General features: G+C 51.6%; 1 protein-coding gene across 2 annotated transcripts; it reads left to right on the top strand.

Moving 5' to 3' along the window:
- Positions 1 to 5,303: 5,303 nt before the first annotated feature.
- LOC122912053 (cytochrome P450 2F5) lies at positions 5,304 to 15,296 on the top strand. 2 transcript variants are annotated; one of them, XM_044257348.1, is made up of 10 exons: positions 5,304 to 5,355; positions 6,379 to 6,570; positions 6,666 to 6,828; positions 8,955 to 9,104; positions 10,403 to 10,563; positions 10,910 to 11,086; positions 11,510 to 11,651; positions 12,513 to 12,700; positions 13,263 to 13,404; positions 14,833 to 15,296. In XM_044257348.1, exons 2-10 carry the CDS (start codon positions 6,400 to 6,402, stop codon positions 15,012 to 15,014), a joined length of 1,476 nt encoding a protein of 491 aa, XP_044113283.1. In that variant the 5' UTR covers positions 5,304 to 5,355; positions 6,379 to 6,399; the 3' UTR covers positions 15,015 to 15,296. The 2 variants fall into 2 exon arrangements, with proteins under 2 accessions (XP_044113283.1, XP_044113282.1); XM_044257347.1 differs by lacking the exon at positions 14,833 to 15,296 and having other exon boundaries at positions 13,263 to 13,787.
- The last annotated feature ends 1,621 nt before the right edge of the window (positions 15,297 to 16,917 follow it).

Here is a 16,917-nt window from a genome sequence, read left to right as displayed (position 1 = left end):
TCTTAAGATGGGGTCCTATCCATTTTGAGTTTATTTTTGTGTATGGTTTTGGAAAGCGGCCCAGTTTCATTCTTTTGCATGTAGCTGTCCAGTATTCCCAACACCACTTATGGAAAGAGACTGTCTTTTCACCATTGTATATTCTTAGAATGTAAGTTTTTAAAAATCTTGTTTCACCTGATATTAGACAAGTCTTATCTCATAACCACATCCTCCCACCTTCTGATTCCTGTGAAAATCCAGAGCTGTGTCCTTTGGTGTCCCCCATCCTCACTCCTCCAAAAATGGCATGCAGTATGGCTTCTGTGCAGAGCAGCCCACCGGGTTTCCAACACTGTCCAGGTAAGAGGTTCTGAAAAAAAGTCTCATCGACCATCCAGAGGAGCTTGGGGCCTGTAAGGAGTTCCTTTCCACCATAGGATGATGAAGCCTGTGCCAGGACATCTCTCCCCAAACTCTCTCTATTCCTTAAACTCCAAGCTAAAGGTTCTTAGAAAGCATGTGACAGGAAACTCATTTCATTCGTTTAATCAATCAGCAGCTCTAGGGATGCCTGGGTGGCTCAGTCTGTTAAGTGTCTGCCTTCAACTCCGGTCATGATCCCAGGATCCTGGGATCACGCCCCACATTGGGCTCCCTGCTCAGCAGGGAATCTGCTTCTCCCTCTCCCTCTGCCGTTCCCCCTGCTTGTTCTCTCTCTCTGTAAAATAAAAAAATAAATAAAACCTGTTTTTAAAAATCAGCAGCTCTGGGACACCTAGGTGACTCAGTGGGTTAAAACCTCTGCCTTCAGCTCAGGTCATGATCCTGGGATCCTGGGATCAAGCCCACATCGGGCTCTCTGCTCAGCAGGAAGCCTGCTTCTTCCTCTCTCTCTCTCTTTCGGCCTGCCTGTCTGCCTACTTGTCTGTCAAATAAATAAATAAAATCTTTTTTTTTTTTTTAAATCAGCAGCTCTAGCACTTGGCAATCACCCACTAGGTTCTGGCACAGTTGTACCTACTATCAAAGGCTGCTGATCAGCGCCCATGCCAAGCAGTTGCAAAAACTTTTCCTACTGAAACTTTTAGTCCTGTTTTTAACCCCTCCTCTGTCTGCCCTTCAGTCACCTTTTCCTCCAGTTCATGACTTTGTAGATTTGAGGCTGCCCAACATCTCCCCCAGCTCTTCCTGAAAGAACCGGTGGCACATTCAGCAAATTAATTGGCTGGCACATTCTTAAAGTTTCAGGGTTCATGAAAAGTTGAGGAATTGACATGAATACCATCCAATATGTCATCCATACTGAATGCTGTGTGTTACGGAGTGGGGATGGAGGACCCCCAAAGGACACAGCTCTGGATTTTCAAAGGAAGTTGGGAGGATTTGGTTATAAGATAAACAGTTGGTTGACTCAAATTTCTCTCTAAAACCATGCAAAACAAAAATTTCAACAGGGGCTTGAACGCACAACCTTGAGATCAAGACCTGGGCTGAGATCAAGAGTTGGACGATTAACGGAAGGAGCCACCCAGGCACCCCAGAATAAAAATTTTTTTAATCTGCATTCTAAAACTTTTCTGTCTGGCTCAGTCGGGGGAGGGGAGTTGTAGCCTGTGACTCTTGATCTCTGGGTCATGAGTACAAGAGCCCCACATAGGGTATAGAGATTACTTAAATAAATAGATTTTTTTTAAAAATCCATTCTAGGGGTGCCTGGGTGGCTCAGTGGGTTAAGCCTCTGCCTTTGGCTCAGGTCATGATCTCAGGGTCCTGGGATGGAGCCCCGCATTGGGCTTTCTGCTTGCAGGGAGCCTGCTTCCCCCACTCTCTCTGCCTGTCTCTCTGCCTGCTTGTGATCTCTGCCTGTCAAATAAATAAATAAAATCTTTTAAAAATAAAATTAAATTAAAATATCCATTCTAGGGATGCCTGGGTGGCTCAGTGGGTTAAAGCCTCTGCCTTCGGCTCGGGTCATAATCTCAGGGTCCTGAGATTGAGCCAAGCCCCATATCGCGCTCTCTGCACTGCGGGGAGCCTGCTTCCCTGCCCCCTTTCTGCCTGCCTCTGCCTACTTGTGATCTCTGTCTGTAAATAAATAAATAAAATCTTTTTAAAAAATATCCCTTCTAAGAATACACAGTGGGGAATTTATAAATAATCATAATTTGAAGGAGCCTCAGAAGACACAAATACTAAACACAACTGAGATTCTAGATGGCATCTTGGAATAGAAAAAGGACATTCATGGAAGAATGGATATACCTAAATGAAGTCTCCAGCCCGTAGTGTTGTACCAATGCTGATTTCTTAGTTTGGCTCATTGTCCCATGATTTTGCAAGATGTTCTCATATGAGAAACCTAGGTGAAGGGTAAGCAACTTCTCTGAACTTCAGAACGTATTTCAAAATCTGTAATTTTTTAAAAGACTCTTCAGCTAACCTGCCATTTTTAATCTTCCTTGGTATCTTTCCACCGCAGTAGAGCTTTTAGTCAGATAATAAAAGGGGCTTCTGAAACTCTTTAACATCATTTCCCTCATTAATTATCCTAAACCACAGCTCTTTGGTGTTGTAATTATGGACCACTCCTTTGTAACCTTGCCCTGAGACCCCTTCATGGTAGAATGGCTTATAGGCAAAAAGCGAGGCCACTCCTGGAACCTCTAAGAACCATCTAGCTTGGGCACCTGGGTGGCTCAGTGGGTGGGGCCTCTGCCTTCAGCTCGGGTCATGGTCTCAGGATCCTGGGATTGAGACACGCATCGGGCTCTCCGCTCGAGGGGGAGCTTGCTTCCTCCTCTCTCTGCCTGCTTCTCTGTCTACTTGTGCTCTCTCTCTCTCTCTCTCTCTGTCAAATAAATAAATAAAATCTTAAAAAAAAAAAAAAGAACCATGTAGCTTGCATCTAGGTCAACCTCTAATTTCAGTTTAGGCATCAGAAAGAGGGGTAGAGACCAGACATATGACTAAACATCCTACCATGCACAGGATAGCCCCCCCCCACACACAAAGAATTACCCAGCCCAAATGTCAATAGTACCAAAGTTGAGAAGCCCTACAACACAGCCCTCTCTACCCCATATTTTCTCTCTAGCAAGAGAGCAAGTCAGACTACAAGAAAAACTCAAAGCCCCTTAAAACCACTTCTCATGTGGCGCCTGGGTGGCCCAGGGGGTTAAAGCCTCTGCTTTGGCTCAGATCATGATCTCAGGGTCTTGGGATGGAGCACCGCATTGGGCTCCCTGCTGAGCAGGGAGCCTGCTCCCCATGCCCACTCTCTCTCTGCCTGCCTCTCTGCCTACCTGTGGTCTCTGTCTGTCAAATAAATAAATAAAATATTTTTTAAAAAATCAAAAAAACAGCTTCTCATGAATGCCAGTTTCCCAGTGAGGCAGTCCCATCAGGACCCTCTCAACCCAGTTCTAGGGTCAGGGAAAAGTAACTTACAGGCTTCAGATGGGTTCAGTCCTACCCCTCCCCCAGAAGTAGGAGTAGACGCCAAGGGAAACTGGAGCTACCTAATCCCATAATCAAGCCTTCACCCCTCTTCCAGGTCCCGCCCTAACCAGTCTCTCTGGGACTTAAACAAGAGCTTGGGCCCCACCTCCATCCTACCACGTGCCTGAGACCTGGAGTGTCAAGTTCCCCTGGACCTTCAAGCACTTCCTCCCTCACCTCCATGGGAAAGATGGACACGGTGTATACCCACGGACCTGTGGGGGCACCCACGCTTCCACCTAGCCTCCCAGACCCTTGACCTCAGGGGCTCTCTCCCCTACCCTAACTCCTAGGACTAACATCCTAGCCTATATCCAGACTTTTGCAACCTATCCTTCTGACCTGGCCAGTGTCTGGGGCAGGAACCCGGAGGAGACACAGCTGGTGGGTCTGAGCGGAGCAGGGGGAAGTCTGTGTAGGCAGAAGGCAGCAGGGGAGTCATTCAGATCTGAGGTCCAGGGGTGCTGGCTGGTTTGATCAGGAAAGCATGAGACTCTTGACTTCAGGGTTATGAGTTCGAGTCCCACATTGAGCACAGAGAGTACTTAAAAATAAAATCTTTTGGGGCATCTGGGTGGCTCAGTCACGAAAGCATTGGACTCTTGATTTTGGCTCAGATCATGATCTCAGGGTCGTGAGATCGAGCCCCACATCAGGCTTCACAGTGAGTGTGGAGCCTGCTTGGGATTCTTTTTCTCCCTTTCCCTCTGCCCCTCCCTGCCCCACTCACATTCTCTCTGCTCTCTCTCTCTAAAGTAAAATAAAATCTTAAAAAACAAACAAACAAACAAACCCTAATCTGAGGTCCATTCTCCACTTCCCCAAATCCTCCCTCAACCTCAGCCCCCTTCAGTCCTGCCTACTGTAGTGTGACTTACGGAGGCGTGCGACATAGAAAGAGAGAGAGTCCCAGAGAGCCAGGAAGAGACAGTGTCTGAGAAAGACTCACAGGGAGAGGGAACCAGAAAGAAAAAGAAAAAGCACAGTGAGAATTGGAGACAGAACAGCAGTTAGAGACCCAGAAAGGCAGAGGGTGAGAGAACAAGAGAGATAGAGACCATAAGATCCAGAGGCAGAAGCAAAGTGAGACACACAGAATTTCAGAGACAAACCACAAGAGACAGAGAATGGGAGAACTCCAGCCCAGAACAGAAAGGACCTTGCCTGGGGTCACATGACCCATCAGGGTCAGAAATGATCTTGAACCCAGAGAAATAGAGTGAGTGCCCCAAAAACCGAAAAGACCCTGCCCCAATCCCTGGCTCATTTTGCCGAGCCCCGAAACCCCAGATCAGACCCAAAACCAGACCCAAATGGGAAAAAAAAAAGGAAAAAATTTGGGGTGCCTGGATGGCTCAGTCAGGCAAGCCTCTAACTCTTGATTTCGGCTCAGGTGATGATCTCAGGGTCATGAGATGGAGGCTAGCATCAACGTCACGCTGGGGTTGGGACCTGCTCAGAGACTCCCTCTCTCTCTCCCTTTCTCCGCCCTCCCACACCACCCCACCCCCGTGAATAAATAAATACAATCTTTAAAGAAAAGAACGGAAAAGATTTTGTCCTACTCCAGGGCAAACGGCCACCATCGACCACAGTAAGGAGAACTGGGGTCAGCCTCAAAGAGGCCACTGGGGGGCTCCCAAGGGGTGGTAACCACTGGAGGCATCGCTCCAGCTGGCTGCGAGCCCTGAGCCACCACCCTCAAGGTAAAGCAAGCAAATGGAAGGGATTAAAAGTCATTGGGAAAACTCGAGGCGGGGGGCAAGGGGTGTGGGCAGAGATGATTTAAGGGCAGCCCCTACCCCCCAGACATCCGCAGAGCTGCAGGGCACTGACCTCGAGTAGATCACACTTCTGCTGCCGGAAGCTCAGCAGGTAAAGGGCCAGGTACAGGTCGCAGAGGAGGATGGCTCTCACGACAGGGCTCACCGGCTTCATCTCTCTTCAGTAGATAGACTGCCTGGGATCTCCCTTGTCATCTCCTCCGACGGTCCTCGAGGTCCCTGGGCTTGTCTTTCTGGGACTTTCTCTGGCTCTGTGTTCGTTCATTCGCCCAGGTTTTAGAGCCCAGAGTGGGGCTGGGCACCTGCTAGTACCAGCGTTTACCCAGCAGGGGGCACCTCTCTCCGCACTGAGCCCCTGGGTTCAGAACCCCTGATTCTTTTCCCTCTGCTTCCGTTTCTGCTCCCCCCTCTCTCTCTCAGTCTGTCTTGGTCCCTGTCTCTGCGCATCTCTGTGTAATGTTCCACGTGTGTGCCTGTGTGTCTGTCTCTGTGCATCTCTCCTTTGTGTCTGTCACTCTCTCTTTCCCTCAGTCTCTGTTTAGCTCTTTATTTCCTGCCCTTTCTCTTTCAGTGTCCATCTGTATGTCTCTCAGGAAGCATGTGTCTCTCTGTCTCTCCAACTCTCTCTTCTGCCTTTCTCTAGTTCTCTGTCTTCATTTGTCTGTCTCTGGCCCTGTGTGTCTCTATCTCTGATCACTGTCCCTGTGTGAGATTTGGTCTATGATAGCTGATGACTGACAGACAGACAGATAGATAGGTGATAGGCGGACATTTATAGATACTTAGATAGCTCACTTGGTTTTTCCGTATCCCTCATTATCTCCACGTGTCTCTCTCTGTGTCTCTGTTCTGTTGCTGTCTCTCTTACTGTCTATCTCTGTATTTTGACTGTCTCTGCCTCTGCTGTCTGCCTCTCTCCATGTGTGTCCTCTCTCTCTCCCTCCCCTCCTCCTCCTTTCTCTTCCCTCATTCCCTGGCCTTCCCTAGCCCTGTCTCCTCTCTTTTCTTCACCTGCCTTCACTTCTAAGGTCTGGGGAAGGCAAATCCCAGAAGATGCAGAGTGACTGGATCCCGCTCCCTTCCCAGTCCTGCCCTTTCCCACTCTGCCCCCCAGATACCTGCGGCTGCTTTCACCATGGACAGTCTGAGCATAGCCATCTTGCTTGGGCTCCTGGCTCTCACCAGTCTGTTCCTGACCCTCAGTTCAAGGGGCAAGGGCCGGTTGCCTCCGGGCCCCAGGCCCCTCCCATTCCTGGGAAACCTGCTGCAGCTTCGCTCCCAAGACATGCTGACCTCTCTCACCAAGGTGCAGGGACCTAGGCTTGGAGGAGGGGGGAGAAACTGGGGGAGGGGGTCTCAGGGCCCCAGACGCCCCTGTGACATATGTCTTCTTACCCCCAGCTGAGCAAGGAGTATGGCTGTGTGTACACGGTGCACCTGGGGCCCAGGCGCGTGGTGGTCCTCAGCGGGTACCAAGCTGTGAAGGAGGCCCTTGTGGACCAAGGGGAGGATTTTAGTGGTCGTGGTGACTACCCTGTCTTTTTCAACTTCACTAAGGGCAATGGTAAGCCTGTCCGCCATCTTCTCCACCCCAAAACATTCCACACTGAGGGAGGGGATAAAGGTAGGAGTCTGTCCTCCCAGTTTTAGTGACACTCAGGGCTGCTGATCTCACCAATGACACTGGGTAGGATGGAGCCAGACAGTGTTAGTCTAGGTAGAGTCTGGTCCACCTTCCCCATCCCCACATCCCACCACCATCTTGAATTGCACTTCCACACCAATACCCGCTTCCATCCAATTCCAACCCCATTCTCATCCCAATCCCTACCTCTAGCCTAACCACATCATCAAATTTCCAACTCTGTCAAGTGGCCAAATTATCTGGCCCAGCCCACGTTACCCACCTCAACCTAGTCCTCGTCAACCCTACCTCCATGTTCCCCATTCCAACCTCAACTTCATCTTTATCTGCAACACTGATTCCTCTCCCTCCCTCCCTCTATTCCCATTATGAACCCCCTCCCAGTTCCCACGTTAAAATCTGTTATCAACCTCATCCTAACCCTTCAGTCAATCTGAACTCCACCATCATTCCCCTCCCCTGCCCCCATCTTCTATCACAATCACCTATCGAGGTCTTCAGTCCCTGGTTCCATTTTCAACCCTAATCAGACTACCATCAACAAAACCAACCTTGACACATATCTACCCAAGCCCAAGCCCAATATCAACCCCAATCTACCAGTTCTGCCCATTCTACACAATTCCATTCCCATCAGCGACCTCAAACCCCATTTATCATGAGTCCCATAATCCCCCCTCATCCTCCATCATCATCCCCATCCCAACCCAAACCCAGATCCACCCATCCAGCAACCCACACCAACTCCAAACCTCTTCTGTCTCAATATCCTGTCCCCTTTACAGTTGGAAATCACCTAGTATTGTGGGGTTTCTTTTTTTTTTAAACATTAATCTTTTATTCAAAGGAAGCCATATGACAGGTATAAGAGAGAGAAAGAGTAAGTTGGCAGAAAGTTGCAGAGGTCCTGAAGGCTTGCTCCTTGGACTACTCTTCTCCCCCTAAAAAAGCCCTAGGGTTCTCCCCTGTCCCCTTTATTAGATGAGTCCCAGGTGCTCCAGAATTTGGAAGTAAAGAGCTTTGGCTAAAAGCAAAAACCCACCTATTGTGTATTAAATATACTTTCCACATTAATGTCCCCTTCCTGGGCTTGATCTTATGACCTCACCTGTCCAGGTACAGGTGGCTTGGATAAGTGGCTTCCTCTCTCCAACCCTGAGTTGACTAGCATGAGAAAGTTGTTACAAGTCAATGAGATAATGCAGACAATAAAAGCCAATCACTGAGATTTTTTTTTCTTCTTTAGCATCTAGTTCTCTGCTAGAGAACTAGCTCCAGGGAAATCAGAGATAAACACACCAGAGACCTTAGCCTACTGTAGTACCATCAACAGACTATGACCACCTACAGTGGTCAGGGCTGGGTGGGGGATGCTAAGGAAACTGTAGGAGACCAGAGGAAACACCTGAGGTGGGCAGGGAGGGAGAGCCAGCAAGGGCTTCCTGGAGGAAAGGAGCTCTAAGTTGAGACCTAAAAGATGAAGGTCACCAATCAGGAGCAGACAGAATGTGGAAAGTGTTCTGGAAGAAGGACCAGCCTATGCAAAGACACTGAGAACAGGGAAAGAAGAGAACAGGGTCTTGTTCCTGTATGAAGTCCCAATGTCTCAGTGTTTATTTCTCTTGCTTTTCTTCCTTATTTGAGTTTTCATTAATTAATAAGGAATCATCAGCACCTCCCATGGGGTAAGCTCTGTGCTGGGCAATGCTAGGAACACAGTGATGACCAAGACAGCCCCTCTCTCCTTCCCTCCACTCCCACTCCCACCTTCACAGCCTAGCCATCGACCTGTGATAATCCAGAGTGATCAGATCTGTGAGAGGGAAACAGGCAGAGTGATCAGGACTATGGTGACAAAGCCCGGTCCCTGTGGAAGCTCAGAGGTGGCATCTGACCCAGCCTGGAGGGTTGGGTAGAACTTCCCAGGAAGGGGATAGTTTCCAAATTTTCAGTCTCTCTTCCAGCAGACACCAGGAAAGGGGCCTAGAATGGCAGCAGTCTTGGGGACAAGTCGCCATTTGAGCTGTCCCCTTCCCTCTCTCCAGGCATCGCCTTCTCCAACGGGGACCGGTGGAAGGTCCTGAGGAGGTTCTCTGTCCAGATTCTGCGGAACTTCGGGATGGGGAAGAGGAGCATTGAGGAGCGGATTCTGGAGGAAGGCAGCTTCCTGCTGGCAGAGCTAAGGAAAACTGAAGGTTGGGGTCACGGAACGTTAACTGATACCCCTAACTCACATCCATCCTACTTAGTGGTCAGAACTGCCTGATAGTGTAGACACTAATTCAAAACCCTTGGAGGCTCCCCACTTGGCCCGAAGTGAGAGTGGCGCCCCCTGGAGGTGGATCGGCTTCCCATGGGCGTTCCTGGAGGTCCGGACTACTGGATAGGGTGCGTGGTGGCCGCTCTCTTGCGCTGTCTCTGTGTGGTATTTTTATTTTGCTTTATTTTATTTTAAATTTATTTGTCAGAGAGAGAGGGGGAGAACACAAGCAGGCAGAGCCAGAGAGAGAAGCAGGCCTCCCGCTGAGCAAAGAGCCCGATGCGGGACTCGATTCCAGGACCCCGGGATCATGACCCGAGCCTAAGGCAGCGGCTTAACCAACTGAGCCACCCAGGCGTCCCTCTGTGTGGTATTTTATTTTTATTTTTTTTAATTTTTATTTATTTATTTATTTGTCAGAGACAGAAGGAGAGAGAGCAAGCGAGCACAGGCAGACAAAGAGGCAGGCAGAAGCAGAGGGAGAAGCAGGCCTCTTGCCGAGCAAGGAACCCGATGTGGGACTCGATCCCAAGACCCTGGGATCATGACCTGAGCCAAAGGCAGCCGCTTAACCAACTGAGCCACCCAGGCGTCCCCTGTGTGGTATTTTTAAAAAGGATTTATCAGAGAGAGAGAGAGAGAGTGAGCAGGAAGGGGCAGAAGGAGAAACTCTTCAAGCCTACTCCCTGCTGAGTGCGGGGACCCACATGGGGCTCGATCTTCCGACCCTGAGATCAGTGGAAACCCAAATTATGTCCATCTAACGCCAGACTCAGTTTCCTGGGCCATGCTGTTGTGGTGGTGGCTAATGTGTTATTTTCTGCCCTCTGTTCGGTCATCGGATCATTGGGTATCAGGTGTTGTGCTGCGTGCCATTGCTGGGTGAGGTCCTAGTGTTGTCAGGAACCGATGCGGTATCATACTGGGCTGCGTATCGTATATATGTTGTTTTGTGTGGTGTGTGCTGTGTGTTGTATCATGAAGAATAGTCTGTTCCGTTGTTGGGTGCGGTTGTCATTGTGCGGAAGGATGTTGTGGGCTCTGTCCTGCCTGGTGTGTTGCCAAGGACTCGTGGGGTGCTACGCTCACTGCAGGTCAGGTGGCCAAGGACATTTCTTCTGTGCTGCGAGTCACCCTGGCATGGATGGGTTGGATGTTGTGCGCTCCGGTGCCTCTCGGGGTCTGGGGTGTTGCACGATGCACCACCTGACCCACTCCGCCCCTCATTCTCAGGCAAGCCCTTCGACCCCACGTTTGTGCTCAGCCGCTCCGTGTCCAACATTATCTGCTCTGTGATCTTCGGCAGCCGCTTTGACTACGACGATGAGCGTCTGCTCACCATTATCCGCCTCATCAATGACAACTTCCAAATCATGAGCGGCCCCTGGGGAGAGGTCAGGACGCCGAGATCGGGGGGGACAGCGTGGGGGTTCTTCCAGTCCTGGGAAAGGGGAAACCGCGGGTGGGGAGAGAAAGATGTGATGGACTCTGTGTGGCCCCGCCCCTTCCCTCTGGCTCCGCCCCTGCGTCGCACCACGCGGTCCAGCCAAGGTCGATCTCCCCACTCAGTTTCCAGAGACACCCAGAGCCCCAGCCCCACCTAAGTCTCTCCAGAACCCAGCTGACCCACAAGACCCCAGCCTACCAGCTCCACCCCGACCTCACTGGCAAACCACCCCACACACCCAGACACACATTCTACCTGATCCTCCAAACCCCTCCCGCTCTCCTCATCCCCAGTTGTACAACATCTTTCCGAGCCTCCTGGACTGGGTACCCGGGCCGCACCGACGCCTTTTCCAGAACTACGGGTGCATGAAGGACCTCATCGCCCGCAGCGTCCGCGACCACCAGGACTCCCTCGACCCCAACTCTCCCCGGGACTTCATTGATTGCTTCCTCAACAAGATGGCACAAGTAAGCCTGGGCTGGAAGTCTCATCTCTGGTCTGACTTGCCGCCCCCGCCGGAAACCAACAAGGATCCCGGGTGCAGCGGGGTTGAGAATGATCTTCCTACAACTGGCAGGTGAAGTTGGAACACCTGGCTCGGCTCGGAGCCCAGAGCCACTTGGGACCCACCGCCAATTAACAGCTCGTTAAGAAGTCCTTAAGGATCTGTTAATTGTGGGCGCTGCGGCAGAGATTTCCTCTACCCAGTCCTTCCACGCTCCCCAGCTTCCCCGGGGAAAGAAAGTTAAACAGAGGAGAGACTGAACCGACACACCCAGCAGGAGTCCCGCCCATCTGCGGGGAGCGGGTCGCACAGACTCCGAGCCTGTGGTCAGTGTCCCGGGATCTCCCTGCCCCGGGCTCATCTCCCGACCCCTCAACCCCCGCAGGAAAAGCAGGACCCGCACAGCCACTTCCACATGGATACCCTGCTGATGACCACACATAACCTGCTCTTTGGCGGCACCGAGACTGTGGGCACCACGCTGCGCCACGCCTTCCTTGTGCTCATGAAGTACCCAAAAGTGCAAGGTGCGCGCGCCCCAAGCCTGGCCCGGGGATCCTGCACACAGGGCCGCGGGGCACAACCGCTGCGCACCACCAGCCTCTACTCGCCTATGTCTTAGCCCCGCCCACAACCATGGGCACGGCCCGGCCCAGCATGCCAGATAGCCCAGGCCTCCAGTTTACCCCCGAGACCCCCCCACCCTCTAGCCAAGTCCACAAACCCACACGGAGGCCGACTCCATCCCCATGGCTCCCGCGGTCCACCAAGTCCGCCGGAACCTGGACCTCGCCCTCGTGGTCTTGCTTTGCGATCCACCCCGACCCTGACCACACAGCGAGTCCCGATCTCACAGTCGGCTAGAGCCTGGCTCCGAGGCTCACCCGCAGGGCCGGCCAGGAACCATGCGTCTGACCCTCACAGTCTGACCGCCCGCCCACACAGCACTGTCTGAGATCCCACCTCTTCAAATCCCGCCTCTGGGCGGATCCCGGAACCCTGGACTTCAAGCACCGCTCCATCCCCGATCTCTCGGGGCTTTCGCACTACCCACCCACTAGACCTAAACTCCATCGGGCCTGGTCCTCAAACGCCGATCGCAGTCCCATCCCGGGTCTGGATTCCAGACAGCCCTTAAGCCCCGCCCGCATAAACCCGCACAACCCCAAAATTTGGTTGCCCCTTACACCAACCAAATTTTTGTCCTCAGCTACGTCTCCCAAACCAACCTTTCCCTTCGAGGCTCCTGCTAACCATCACAGTCAGCTCTGTAACCGCGACCCTACTGGGAAAGGTTGGCTGGACCCCGCCCACACAGGCACACGCCTCTGCCCAGCCCAGTTGAGGCCACCGGTACCCTTGACTAACACTTCAGGCCTCACCTCCAGCCCGCGTACAGGAGGAGATCGACCGCGTAGTGGGTCGCGCGCGGCTGCCGGCGCTGGAGGACCGCGCGGCCATGCCTTATACAGATGCGGTGATCCACGAGGTGCAGCGCTTCGCAGACGTCATCCCCATGAACTTGCCGCACCGCGTCACTCGGGACACAGCCTTTCGCGGCTTCCTGATACCCAAGGTGTGCTGGGCAGGTCTGGCACACTAGGAAGAGGCATCCCCGACTTGCCAATGGCATCCGGGTCTCTAGCGAAGAGGATCCCAGTACCTGGGGCCTTAGTGACTGGCATCCCAAGCCCTAGCAAGACGTCTGAAGCTCTTAAATCCAGAACCTCAGAACCCTTCCCAGGACCCATTCAGTACTATAATGGACTGAACCTCAGAACCTTCCCCATGACAGTTCCCCTTCCTAGGACCCCTGTCCAGCATCCCCAGGGTCTAAGACTTCATCCTAGGGACGCCCTGTGCCTAAGCACGGTTCTGAAAGAACTCTCCCTATTCCTAGAAATCCCAAATCTGCTCTGACAAGGGGCGATATCCCCCATCCCTGTCAACACAGCTTCCAGCACCCATCACTTGGAACCCCAAATAGTGACACACATTTCCTGAATCCCTGTTGGAGTCCTAGGCTCCATGCCCCTTTGTCAAGTCCCTGGGACCTCCAGTCCTGTGGAGTGGAAATTTCAGCTTAAGAATCTCCCAGATCTTCTACCACCACTGATTCTGCCTCCCCTCCCACACAGGGCACAGATATCATCACCCTCCTTAACACAGTTCACTATGACCCCAGCCAGTTCCTGACACCCCAGGAATTCAACCCTGAGCATTTTCTGGATGCCAATCAGTCCTTCAAGAAGAACCCTGCCTTCATGCCTTTCTCAGCTGGTGAGAGCCATGCGGACAAGAGTCAGGGTCTTTGGGGTCCCATATTCCTACCTACATTCCTCATTCCACTCTTTAAACCCTCTCGTTTCTTCATCCCACCACATCCTCAACTTTGGGTGTGCAGAGACATTTGTTCTCCCTCCCAACTCTGTTCCTACAGTCAGATAAAATGGTTAAAAATCCTTGCGGAGGGTGGTGGGGAGGCAGGATATTAATTCAACTTGGAAGTAGTCACAGTCAGTATCTCCACTGGGTGGCGCAAGCGAGCAGCTCTCCTTTTCCTGGCTTTGGTCTTTCCCCTGATGAAAAAAAATCTTTCCTGTTTAACCCAGTAGCAGAAATAAAAAGGGGGAGGGAGGAATAATAATAAGTCATTTACCATATTGCCTACCGCGTACCAAGCTCTACTCTTAAGAAGACTTATTCGAGGGTGGCTAAGAGTTCGGTTTTCCAGCCAGACCCCAGATCTGTCATTTCCTAGCTATAACGGTCTTGGATACATTACTTCACCTCTCTGTGCCTCCACTTCCACATCTATAAAATGGAGAATGATAGAATTCCAAGGTGCGTCTCTTGGAATTGTTAGGATTAAGTTATATTATCAGTATAGGGCTTAGAATAACATTTGACAGGCAATATGACCTACATGGCATTATATTCATATTTTCTAAAGATTTTATTAATTTGACAGACAGAGATCACAAGTAGGCAGAGAGAGGAGGAAGCAGGCTCTCCGCTGAGCAGAGAGTCCGATGTGGGGCTCGATACCAGGACCCTGGGATCATGACCTGAACTGAAGGGAGAGGCTTTAACCCCCTGAGCCACCCAGGCGCCCCATATTCTCATTTTTTTTACCTGCACTTAGCATTCACAACAATCTAATGAGGGACTACTATAATCCCTACTCTTATTTTATTTTAATCATCCCCATTTTATCTTATTTTTATTTTTTTTAAAGATTTTATTTATTTATTTGACAAAGAGAGATCACAAGTAGGCAGAGAGGGAGGCCGAGAAGGGGAGGGAAGCAGTCTCCCAGCCGAGCAGAGAGCTCGATGCACGGCTCCATCCCAAGACGCTGGAATCATGACCTGAGCCGAAGGCAGAGGCTTAACCCACTGAGCCACCCAGGCGCCCCAATCATTCCCATTTTAAATACCCAGAAACTGACTTGCCCAAGATCGCAGAATTAGTAACAGCAAAGCGGAATTCGAATCCATGAACTTGTCCTTGTAACACCCGATCCTTTTTGGCCTCGAATTTACTTAAAACATTTTTCCCAGACCTTCTGACAGGCAGGCTCTGTGGCGTTTCCAATCATTAGCTTCGTATGCTTTTATCCGAGAATTTGCGACTGGACCCCCTCACCCCATCTTACCTCAACGCTGCTCCGCACCCTTCCCCCCACCCTACCCCCCAACCCCGCAGGTCGCCGACTGTGCCTGGGCGAGTCGCTGGCGCGCATGGAACTCTTCCTCTACCTCACCGCCATCCTGCAGAGCTTCTCGCTGCAGCCGCTGGGGGCGCCCGAGGACATCGACCTGACGCCGCTCAGCTCCGGGCTCGGCAACTTACCGCGGCCTTTCCAGCTGTGCCTGCGCCCGCGCTGACGCCGCGCCCTTGCGGATTTCGCCCGTGAGCGGAGAGGCCTACTTTGGGGCTGGCTCTGTCCCCCTGGTCGTTCCGCTGTGCCGCCCATCCCTCTCGCTCTCACGCTTGCTTCCCCGCACCTGTGCCTGCCGCCTGCCCATCCTCCGGTCCCCATCTTGACCTGATCTGCGCGCTCAGAGGCAGAGAAGCCCAAAGGAGAAGGGGAAGAACTTGCCTCTTCTATTGTGCACCCTTTCGGGGGCTGTTTTTACCTTTTTCTAATAAAGTATCTTTATAAAAGATTCAAACCTGCCTGGACTAAATTACAGGGAGGAGGGCAGCCCCCTAGGACGGGGAGAAGGAATGTCGGGCTGTACAGGAGAGACCGAACTGACTAGTTCTACCCTCGCCCTTAGAGCGGCTAGAAACTGGGAGAAATTATTTCCTGGGGTAAGAGCTGGAGGACAGCTTGACGACAGAGAGGCAGAGAAACCAAGGCAGAGAAAAAGACAGAAAGCCCAGAGATACACAGAACGAGTCTGCTAGAGATGGGGGTGCTGTACAGAGACGGAGATGGAAGCAGGGAGAGCGGGACAGATGAGAGACTGAAAAATGACACTTAACACACAGTGCTTCCTATTCACTCTAAATGCCCCCATTTAAAACTCCCTATAGGACAAAAAAGCATTATATACTTGTAAAAAAATATTTTATTTATTTGGCAGAGATCACAAGTAGGCAAAGAGGCAGGGGGGCGGGGGTGGGGGGGGGACGGGAAACAGGCTCCCCACTGAGCGGGGAGCCCGATCCAGGGATCGATCCCAGGACCTGGAGATCATGACCTGAGCTGAATGCAGAGGCTTAACCCACTTAGCCACCCAGGTGCCCCATTAAATACTTTTTATTTTTTATTTTATTTTATTTTATTTAAAGATTTTATTTATTTATTTCACAGACAGAGATCACAAGTAGTCAAAGAGGCAGGCGGGGGGGGGGGCAGGCTCCCTGCGAAGCAGAGAGCCCAATGCAGGGCTCCATCCCAGGACCCTGGGATCATGACCTCAGCTGAAGGCAGAGGCTTTAACCCACTGAGCCACCCAGGCGCCCCCATTATATATTTTAAAAAATATATTATCTATTTATTTAAGAGAGAGAGAGACAGCAAGAGAAAACATGACTGGGGAGAAGAGGGAAAAGCAGACTCCCCACTGAGCAGGGAGCCCAGCGTGAGGCTCTATTCCAGAACTCTGGGATCATGACCTGAGCAGAAGGCAGCTGGTCAACAGACTGAGCCACCCAAGCGTCCCGCATTATACACTTTTAGAGACTTGGAGAGAAATGACTTGGCCAAGATCACACAGTCGGAAGTGGGCAGGGCTAAGAACAGAATTCAGACTCCAACACTGCTCCCTTCCATGTCACGAGTCAGAGACAGTGAGGAAAGCAGAGGGTGCAGGGATGGAGAAATGGGGAGACAGTGAGAAGAGGAGAGACAAAGAAGGCAACAGAAATGGCCAGAGAAGGCCAGAGAGGAAGAGCAATGAAGAATATCCCTTTGTCTTGCAATTCTTCCCTTTGGGGTGGAGACAGCAGTCCGGGGCATGGGGCCTCCCAACCTGGGATTGGTTTTGTCAGCCTGACATCCTGCTGACAGAAGCTCTTCTCAATGAACTGGGCGTCTTCAGCTCCATGGAGCCAGGGCCAGAGGCAGGCAGAGTGGTGGTGGCCCCCCAGCCATGGGTGGAGGTGGCCCTGGTGAGCTTACCCTACCCTAAACAGGGTCTCCCCAAGGCCATCCAGAAGCTGGGACATGCTCTACTGAGAATTATAGGCAGTCCCCACACAAGACATCAGCTCCTTAATCCCTAAACTGTTGCCAGCACAAGCCAACCACAGAGTCTGCCCCAAGGGCCCAGGCAGGGA

Source organism: Neovison vison, chromosome 7, assembly GCF_020171115.1.
Source record: "Neovison vison isolate M4711 chromosome 7, ASM_NN_V1, whole genome shotgun sequence".
Classification (NCBI taxonomy): domain Eukaryota; kingdom Metazoa; phylum Chordata; class Mammalia; order Carnivora; family Mustelidae; genus Neogale; species Neogale vison.
This window is presented reverse-complemented; position numbering and strand designations above follow the sequence as displayed.

Excerpts from the sequence above, each read along its gene's own strand:
- LOC122912053 (XM_044257347.1), top strand. The coding sequence starts at position 6,400 with ATGGACAGTCTGAGCATAGCCATCTTGCTTGGGCTCCTGGCTCTCACC. Across the intron at positions 9,105-10,402 it reads AGAGCTAAGGAAAACTGAAG|GCAAGCCCTTCGACCCCACG; the intron begins GTTGGGGTCACG and ends CCTCATTCTCAG. Across the intron at positions 12,701-13,262 it reads GCGGCTTCCTGATACCCAAG|GGCACAGATATCATCACCCT; the intron begins GTGTGCTGGGCA and ends CCTCCCACACAG.